We start from the raw sequence: 10,392 nt of genomic DNA, 5'->3' as shown, positions 1-10,392 counted from the left end.
TCTCTGTCTCTCTGTCTCTCTGTCTCTCTGTCTCTCTCTCTCTCTCTCTCTCTCTCTCTCTCTCTCTCTCTCTCTCTCTCTCTGTCCTTTTCTCCGTCGTGCTCGGTATCTCTACTCTGCACCGCTGATCTGGGCCCTTCCACGAGCGCTTAATCGCTTTGTTTCCGCTCGGAAGGACCGGACAGTTGCGGAAGCTCCTCTGCCCCTTAACCCCTTTATCCCCTTGGCTAGAGAGCAAACAATCCCTCCTCTGCCGCCGGTTGCAGATGGAGGCGATCGCCGACGAGTTCAGAGTCAGTGTTATCAATTTTTGTTAGTCTTATTCAGGTATCGTATTACGTCCCAATAACCTCGGGGACAGCCTATAAATGATTCATGATTTCGCTTCCGGTTCTATATCGATAATTGCACTCGTGAAGGGGGGGGCGGGGGAGCCTATTCGCAATCAGAGAATTCGGAATTAGTGATAATGGTAACGGTAGCAACGGGGATCATTTCTCCATGGCCTGTTTACGCGTTATTGGCTTAGCAACAGCTGTTTGACATTGAAGATCGGCGAGTGCGTGGACAGAGCCGGTGGAGCAACAGAGACGGAGACAGCGTGAAACACGAGAGAGAACGAAAGATATGAGAAACAAGAGAGAAACGAAGAGGTCTCTCGCCTAAAGCAGCTGTCCACGGGCAACCGCGCGCATCTGTGTTATTTTGATCAACATTATTTCGCGCTGCGTCCACTCGAGGCCCTGTGGTCCGCAAGATTATTCTATCTGCCGAGCAGTTCGCAGTTCAGATATGATCGAAGCGGCTAGGGTGCGTGACTTCTTCGCTGACAGAGACCCACCAAGGAAGAGAGTGTCGAAGGAAGCGAGAGAGGGTCCTCAAGGTGTAGAGATAGAGCGAATAAATATCCGACGTTCCAATTTTCGAGCGTCTGATAGCGAGAACGAGAGAGTAAAAGAAAGAGAGAATAATGACGGGAGGCAGTAATAGCCCAGGGACCGTTGGAATACGGACGATGGTGTGAGATGCTCGTGGCGCCCGGGCGTCCCGACGTCCATCGATCACTTTTCGCCGCTCTTGCTCTCGCCAGCGAGAGGGACGATGCGACGCCGATTGTTCCCTCTTCGCCTCGAATGCAATTGATGCCAGCCAGAGTAGCTGCCGGGTAGAAGCAGCGTCGTTGGCGTCGATGGTGGCGCTCGCTACGAGCCACCTTCACCTTCTCTTTCGCGTCTTCTCTCTCGTTCGTTTGATCTTCCAGATTTTCCCAGGCCCCCATAAATTGGCAGCCTGGACTAGGAACACGGACGACAGCGAAGACCGAAGAGGAAAGAAACGAGTGAAAGAGTGTGTGCTCGAGAGAGAGAGAGAGAGAGAGAGAGAGAGAGAGAGAGAGAGAGAGAGAGAGCGCGCGCGCGCGAAAAAAAGAGCGCGAGAGAACGGGCGGGCCCACGGCGTCGTCAACCATGCGTGGAGGAGGACGTCGACCTCGCGCTCGACGCCGGAGGCCGAGGAGCCACTGTACCCGTGCGCGCGCACGCACACGCACACTCCGAACTCACTATAGAGCCGCTCTACGTGCCTCTATGGACAGATAGACACTAGAGAGGGTTAGAGACACTTCTTCCCCTTCCACTTGGTCTGCTGTGTTGTTCGTTTATTTATTTACAAGCGGAGCTCGGGGCCTCGGTAAGTCCCTGAGACTCGCGGCACAGCGAGACCACTATACATTGGGGGGCCTCGGCTCTGTGTGTACGTTACATTGGTATCCCGTCGCTCTAGTCGATGAACTCTACAGTCTCCTTGGTCTTTTCAAGTCCCGGGAGTGGGAGAGCCCGTTGGGTTTCCCGCGCTTTTTCGCCGTTACAGAGACAGCGACCGAGGAGCAAAGAGAATGATGGGCGTTAAAAGGGCTCCATTGGGTCCTACCTCCGAGAGACTCTACCCACTCTCCCTACACTACCCACGTACGTGCATGTGTACATGCCTCTCCTGGTTTCTATATATCTCTTTCCCTTTGCTTGGCTACTCTGCTGAATCACCCGGTACGTTAACAGCAGCATTCCAACGGCATTCTAATTTTAGCCGTGCGTATCTCCGCGCTCACTCGCCTCTTCCATGGGCTACGCCACCATGCCCCCTCTCCCTCGCTCGCCGAGCAGGGTCGTTTTGTTTTGCTATTTCTTTTGTTTCTCTCCTAGAGACAGCTCTCTTTTTTGCGCCTATCCCATCGCGAGGATGCAGCTTGTGCAGTCTCCTCATTCTTCGGGTGTTCCTTTTTATCCCTAGCTTTTAGCTTCGCTCTTCATCGCGCTCGCACTCTCCCAAGTGCTGGTAGTTGTGCGACAATGCTGACGATAATGATAGGTATGGCACGATCGTGTTGGAGCCAGAGAAGCGAACAGGGAGAGGTTCGTTTCCCCCTGTGCATTGGGCGGCAAACGCACTCTTTTACCAGTGAATGAGATGTTTTGCATTCGCAGACGCTGAGAAACGCCGTCACCACCGTTGCTTTTGCCACCGCTCCTTCTACCCGTCTCCTTTGGCTTCTCTGCTCTGCTCCCCCCCTCCTACTCCGCCGTCTTCTTCTTCGTCGCACTCTCAACCTCCATCCTATGCATCCGTGTGTCTCTCTACATCCAGACCACAAACTCATCACGCGTCTCGCATGTTGCGCTAAATCGGAACGTCGTGGCCTGCCTGCCCGAGATAAAGTCATTGAAATGGACGGGGTCCAGGTCTAAACAGCTCAAAGCATAACTAATCATCCTGCTACCGTTTCCTCCGTTCTATCTGTCTAGTCTTACAAGATGTTTTGTCTAGCACGTTCTCATTTGATTTACTTCAAATACACGCGGGGTTATTTTCTCTCTCGTGGAAAATCCAAGGGGCCTTATTAGTGTCTAGGCAAAGACGACGAAGTTGATGACGGTGTCGATGACGATACGTCGATAATGAGATTAATGGCTACGGAAAGCTTTATCCTTATTTTTCAATTACACGTAACAGCACGAGTGAACGGACGTGCATTGGATTTAGGGCACGGGTAAGTGAGGGAGGGGGGGAGAGAAAAAAGTAAAATGATGAAAGAATCACCCAGTATAAACATAGGTATGAAAAACATGTTTTCCGTGTCCTATGATATACGGCATGAGGGGGGCACGCGTTCGATGCGTGTCTGAAGATGAGATTTTGGTCGACATCAATTTTTTTTTCTTCAAAAACGTTTTTTTTTTTTCCAAAATCTTATTTTATTCTTTTACTTTGGTTCCTTAACACGCAAATTCAACTGCGACAACGTGATTAGATTTATAAGCGGGATGCGACCAGCAGCACCGCTATCGATGCCCAATATTACTGTTGCGTTGCTAGTGTTATCAGCACATACGATAGGGACTACTTACTGTTATGTATTACGGACTTGACAAAATAAGTACATAAGAGCCCAGACGCGTCACGCCGCGTAAACAACTTGCGACTCGGAGCCAGAGGCGAATTTATTTAAATTCGTGCGACCCAACGAAACGAGACACGAGGCGATAGAACGATAGAGCGAGATAGAGAGAGGAGCGTGCCAAAAAGAAAGAGAGGAATACAAGAGAAATGTAAAATATTCATGTCGGGAGACAGTATGCCGCTAGTCTTCTTGCGACACTTTCCCTCCATGGGGAGTTTACATGTTCTATTTATTAATGGCTTGTGTATGTCTATTTCCACAAATCAATCATGATTTTCGACATACTGAATAAGTTTCCCTGAGTATTTGATGACTTGGAATATTCTAGGAAGAATTTGGGAATGTTCTTTATCTGCCAAGAAATTCTTATCTGCAGCTGTTTAAATATTATGGTAGTTAAACATGTTAATTTGAAATTTGTATTCTTTTATTGGAAAGAGGGGAAGCTAGTGATATGAGTGACAATGCGAAATGGTACAAAATACTGAATGGCGCCAAAGTGATGTTCAATAAGCTACGGTTTAATATTATATCGAAGCGTATTAGGTAATAAGGAATAGAATCAATCATTAAAGTTAATAGAATTTGCAATGGCGCGTACAAAGTTCACGTAATACAAATACGAAGTCCCACGTAGATAATGTTATTATCCAACAATTTCCTATGTAAGAGTGTTTTAATGGCTGACTACGTTTATTATTAATGATCAGATAAAGTAAAAAGAGATACGGATATGTAATTGGAGTTATATTTTCTTCAAACTTTTAGTTATTCAACCCCTCGCTACTCTAATTGCGTCACGCGTCCTCCCCTGTTTTACCATCTCTCTATGGTTGTGCGTCTTGCCTTCCATAGTCTGTTTTTCTAAGTTATGTACTTTACTCTGTCTCTGACGTCTTACTATCGACTATTCTCCCAAGTTTTAGTTCCTTGTTTTTCTTACACATGTTCTTGCGAAATTTAGTCCCTCACTCTTCTTTAGAGTTTTTCTATTTACAGCTTCTTCATGACTAGCGTCTCTTAGGATTTTTAGGCATTTCCATCAAAGCAATAGTGTAGTAGCAGCAGTAATAATAGTAGGACGTAGTGTAGTGTAGGATAGAGAGGTATTGTAATATCCTATATTAGTAGTTTAAACCAATAAAGTCTCCCTGGACGCTTACCTTGAATAATTTCTTAAGCCTCCGGTAGCCGCGATGTAATCGCGACACGTACTGCTTGTTGGAATCCAGTTTGAATGATTAAAGCCACAGTGGATGGAATGAAAACAAACTTGTAACTCTCAAAATATGATCTCTTTTCAATAGATGTTGTGTACTGGTGCTAGTGTTGTGTGAACTGTGTATACTGATCGTTTTCTTTCTCGGTTTTGCGAAAAGATTAATTTTTTAAAAGTGTCTTGTTTAGGATAAATGTGTCTAAAGTTGAGGATATGCGTATATATACATATATACACATATATATTGTATATATACGTTTATGTGTCTTGCGTGTACTGTGTAGTCTTTGCGTCTCGGACGAGAGAGAGCGTACCGAGAATTGAAAACACGTCCGTGGCCGTTGAGAGCCGTTCGCTTACTAAATTTCGAGGGGAACGAATCGGAACAGCTAACCCGCGCTCTATCCCCACCATGATACGCATGACCTCCCACCTTATAGACAACTGACCCCCGCCACAAACTTTTACATCCCTACTCCCGCACAAGAGCCCGAGAGTGGGTATAGAGTATCCCCACTTCCAGGGGTAATAATACCGTTGCGCGGGAAGACTGCTGGCGGGAAACTCCCAACAGCTCTGGAGACTCGATTCGAAAATTCATCGTGACGCTGTAGATAACCGGGTTCTTCGGAAGAGGGGTGCATGTTTCATGGGGATAAGAAGGGGCCCCAACATCTCTTGAACTCAGTGCGCCTGTCCATAGTGGGGATGAACGAGCGGACTTCACGACAGTGGGGGAGCGCCGTAAGCAAGAGTGGGGCAGCGCTAACTTACGTTACGTCAGACAAGAGGGGGTGACTAGATACGAAAGTGGGGATGAAAGGCGCCAGAAAATGATCCCCACTGCTCTCGGATGAGATTGCAGGGAGTTCACTGGCGCACACGCGCGCTCTCTCGCTGGCCGTTGCTTCGCGCTGTTTGTTTGTTTATAGAGGCTGGTGCGTTCTGGGAAATACCGGCACCGCGCGAGTAACGGACTCGCCGCCGCCGAGACATTGCATTCCCACTCGGTTACTCCATCCGGTCGGTTCCTCTATATTCTTGCGCGATGCAGATAGAAAAAAAGTATACAAAGGAAAGAGGATAAAGACAGATGAAAAGCAAACCGGAATAAGTCAATTCCCTGAATTCGTATCTCTTTACTGTTATATCCATTGTATTGATTCGTTTATCTCATTTTCTCCCTCTATGACTGATCGGCCACTCCGACAATTCATAGAGACCCAAAACTTACGTTATCGTTATCTTATTTCATATTTTACGTTTACTTCCTGATTTTCTGTCCTTGGAATCTCTGCTCGAGATTACGTGCGATGGTGAGAGTACCTTCGTGGTCAATATCCGCTGCCCTCCCTTTCTGTCGGACGTACGTGATGTATGAGGGATGCGACCTGGATATTCGAGCGGTGCCTCCTGACGCGAATCCACGTGTCCCCCTTCAACTATTTATTTCATTATCCATTGGATGTCTTGTTTACGCCCTCTGCTTCTAAGGTACCTCGGCTTCTTTTCGCCCCATAACAATTGCCTTCGAAATCCAACCATACAAAGTCTCTCTGCCTCTCTTCGTCACAATGTGTAAGCATTTGCGTGCGGCAAACGGCTCGAGTCGTCGGGACGCCCGGCTTTCACTTGTTCCCATATTTTTCAATGCTCCTACCACTCTTGTTACTGCTGGCATAAATTCACCCGCGATTTGCCAACACCTGCTCTATCCTTGGCTCTCTAACGAGCAGCCATTCTGACAAGCTCTGTTTTACATTAGTCAATAATTGGAAAGAGCCAAAGCGATACAAGCTCGTCACAAGGACCTTCCACCTACGACCTCTTAATGTTATCATTTCCTAATCTCTTTTGCCAAACATCCAATTCTACCCTCCGATAACAAGTCCAACGGAAATACACACAAACATATATACGTATATCCGCTTAAGGTTCAGCCATTAGTTTCACATCTATTTTCAATCTTACGTCTGATTTTCCTTCTATTCCAACTCCTTCTCTGCTTCTTCTTCTTCTTGACGAACTTTCGTCATCCTTGTTATTAGCGCCGACTACGGGGGGCTTCCGGGACAAACAAGTCGCTCGCCGTTCGTCGCGTCGTTCAACCGATCAGGACAAACACGAAGACACACACATCAGGATAATATTTTCCGAGGGGCAATTAGCGGGCGCAAAATATGTTTGCGAAGATGTCCAGCCGAAAGCAAAACGTCTTGGCAGTTTAGATTACCGAAACGTCTGCCTCTGCCGTACAAGTAATGTATATACTGGCATATGTGGATTTCATATTATTTATTTAGCTACATCGTATTTATCATCAATACGCACGATATAACATTCAGGCTCTGCAAATCAACTTTATTCCTTTCAAAAATCCCATTAGTCTTGCGCGTGCGTTAAGTGCCGTGATAAAAAAAAAAGTTTCTGTCATTATCAGCCATTGGTCAGTTAAGTCGGAAGGAATTGTTTTGCGAGATACGCGGGGATTGGAAATATTATCACGAGACTCTCAACCGAATGAACTTTGATCAAATTTTTTTATCGTTCGAAATTCTCACGAGTTCATGAATGTAAAATCATATGCTTAGTATCCGATGGTTTATAGTATTTTTTTTTTTTTTTTTTTCCATAAAATTTTACGGACTTACTACAAACTTACGTGATCTCTCGCGTCAATGTATGACATCCGGTCGTACATTTTGGTTCGCGTCTATTCTGTTATATTGTCTACCTTGTGTCGTTTTCTCCGATTGGCTTGTCTTACTTTTATTTTCTGACCTGGCTCTTATCAGCTTGTCGGTACTACCTTCAGTCTATATCTACATACTACGTGACCGACAATTATATGTGCGTGTAAGCAGTATCTAAGCACGTGGCGTAAAGGCGGCTTCTCGGCGTACGAGGGAGATGGAAATAATAAATATATATATTCAAGAAGAATCTGAATTTACCCATCCGAATAAGATGGGTGAAATGGAGGCCGTCTCTCTCTGACTTACTATTGGTTATACAACGTGTTAGGCTCGCCCGTTCTGGCTACTAGCTTGGCTGCTAACTTGGTTTGCCTGCTTGCTTACTCACTCGCTAGCTACCTAGTAGCTACTCGAATGCGGAAGCGCATATTTAGCACACCCGGTATATATAAACCGATGTCTATACAACGGCCAGTGTGACGTGGCATTGACGTCCAGTTTTATGACAATTCATTGGTTAATGACATTCTGCTGATTTTATTCTTCGAATATTATGGTGATATCTTGAATCTGTTTAACCTTCGAATAGGTTAAGTACTACCCCAATAAAAAATAATTTTCTATGTCCTGAATATCGTTTGCCCGGTATTCAGGGTTACTCATAATTTGCTTGTTTTGAACTTCGAGTCGGAGCTGCATTGCTGTACGAGTAGTTCAAGATAAAATATAGGTCGATAATAATTTCAAAAAAAAAAATTTCGAAAAAAACAATTTCGAAAAAAAAAACGGTCCGTGGTATATCGTGCTAACCAAAAATGTCGGCGTTGAGAAAAGTGAGGTATTAAAATTTTTTTTTTTAAATTTTGACACCACCATACGTCTACACCTTTTTTCCTCAATGATAATAGACCATGCGTGGAAACGAGGGCAGTGGACGCTCGAACGAACCGGTTATTACGAAGAAATGATAAAAGAGGAAAACGTGCACGAGTAAAATAACAAAGCGTAAAAGAGACAGATGTGTTACCAGTTGAAATAGAAGAGTTTGAAATGGTAGCTGCGTGGTATGTTATGTTTGCTCACGCAATTAGTTCGCACTTAGGGACTTCCTTTGACAGTGGAAGAAAACGACAAACCAAGTGACCGAGCGACGCACATACGTCATGGCGGTTGACCCGTCCTGACGCAAATGCTCGCCTTGCTCGCAAACATTTTTATTCCTTTCTCTTTTCATTTAGATTTTCGCAAACTTTCCTATTGCGCTTAACGTTGCGTTACGTATTATTTTTCGTCTCACGTGAACCGGCCTCATGCCGCCTGTCACTTGCACGGCAGTTGAGCATAGAAACGCTCCTTATCATCTTGATTGAGAGTTGCGCAAAATTGTGTAATGAATCGTACCACGGAATAAACGAGGAACAATATGTTTATTATGTTTATTATAATAGATGGTATCCGCGCATTCACAAGATATAGAATCTGAGACGCCTGGCGTCGTCGTGCAATCGGCTACTCATGCTGTCGATAATGGCTGACCTTTGTTTTCATTCATTAAAGCCAGATATACATTAGACAATGCCTGCCAATATATATATATATATATATATATATACATATACATATTATACATACATGCATCGCGGTATTCGTGGCTTAGAGAGACGTCCGACGTCTCGTTTGCCTGTATCTCTTTCCGTTTCCTTCGTTATCCACGTAATCATTCTTCATCCATATGTAGCTGCTTAGCTCTTATCGTTAATTATCGGGCGTATAATTAATTTGGTCAATCAAGAGGAAGTTACTCGTGTTTTTTGGCGTCTAGTTCAAAATTTCATTTGTTTAACCTGTTTACATCTTTAGCCGCTTAATGTGATAAATTTTATTCTCTCTCTCTCTCTCTCTCTCTCTCTCTCTCCCTCTCACTCTCTCGTTCTCTTATGTAAATAATATATATTACGTTATTCTGTGGAAACAGTTGGAATTTCCAATAGATAATTCTCAAGACCTGTCAGAATAATGCATTTGCGCCGTAACACACTTACCTATATTCCAGCATTACGTAATAAGCAAGGACCACACTCCACGTGTAATGTAATAACGCATTACAAAAGGGACCGATTACAAAGTAGATAGAACGTTTACGTTATCGTGAGAAATTTGTTTTTATTCGATCGATCGATCGATCGATTCGTCGATCGCTCGAGAATACGTGAGGAGGGATTTAAAAGAAAAGAAAAGAAAAAATTGTATACACGTGTCGCAATAACACCCAAGTATCTTCTGGTGTTATGAGATCAGTTTACCAGTCGTTACGTTTGTTAGTCTTTCTATTAAGAAAGGAAACGCCTGGAATTGCTATTGGCGATCGCGAAGCAATATGGAATTGCGAAAACAAGCGGGTATACGTTGCTGTATTAATGCAGTCGACTACTGGGCTATACGATTGTATATTTACAAAGAACAGGACCAATGACGTATTACAGGCTCATGCTGTTAATTGTTAACACGTGACGCAAATGCCAACGCACTTCCAATGAGCAGATACGAACGTGTATAGGTTGTATCGATATTTATCAGGGTTTATCGATATATTTATCAAGTGTTTCGAGGACGCGTCAAACTTACCGCGACGAAATGAATCGCATAGGTAACGTGAATCATTGCCCTTCGTTATGAAAAAGTTTGCCGTCAAAAAGTCAAATTTTTTTCGGATCTCTTCACTTCGTAGATCGATACGATACTTTTTATTAATATTTCCTCTCGAGTAGATCGAACGCGAATCTCACGGCACGAACGACGATTCATTACTGATATTCGTCACTGATATTGCAGTTTCGCTATATGCACGTTTGGCTTGTTATTAGCTCCAAAAATAAATGTTGGCCGCGACGCTCATTCCGTCGCTCATCGTCACTGTGACGACTCTTTGAGCGAAAACTTTACCTGCTGCCAATCGCGTTCTGGATTCTAAGAGTGCGATTGGTCGGAACTGATCTCGTATACGAAAGCTGCCAGTACGA

The 10,392-nt window shown here is 44.5% G+C and overlaps 1 protein-coding gene across 2 annotated transcripts in view; it reads right to left on the bottom strand.

Annotated features, from left to right (window-relative positions):
* LOC107264915 (3-phosphoinositide-dependent protein kinase 1) overlaps positions 1-10,048 on the bottom strand; it is a 16,834-nt gene extending 6,786 nt beyond the window's left edge. Inside the window, exon 1 of one of the 2 annotated variants that reach the window (XM_015733703.2) lies at positions 9,998-10,048. In XM_015733703.2, coding sequence (XP_015589189.1) covers positions 9,998-10,033 — 36 coding nt within the window. In that variant the 5' untranslated portion in view covers positions 10,034-10,048. Of the gene's footprint in view, positions 1-4,620; positions 5,059-9,997 lie in introns of those variants that run through there. The other variant, XM_015733705.2, reaches the window with a different exon arrangement.
* Between the last annotated feature and the right edge of the window lie 344 nt (positions 10,049-10,392).

This window comes from Cephus cinctus, unplaced genomic scaffold (genome assembly GCF_000341935.2).
Source record: "Cephus cinctus unplaced genomic scaffold, Ccin1 Ccin1_scaffold0204, whole genome shotgun sequence".
In the NCBI taxonomy this organism is placed as follows: domain Eukaryota; kingdom Metazoa; phylum Arthropoda; class Insecta; order Hymenoptera; family Cephidae; genus Cephus; species Cephus cinctus.
The sequence above is the reverse complement of the archived record's forward strand: the minus strand, read 5'-3'. Positions and strand labels throughout refer to the sequence as shown.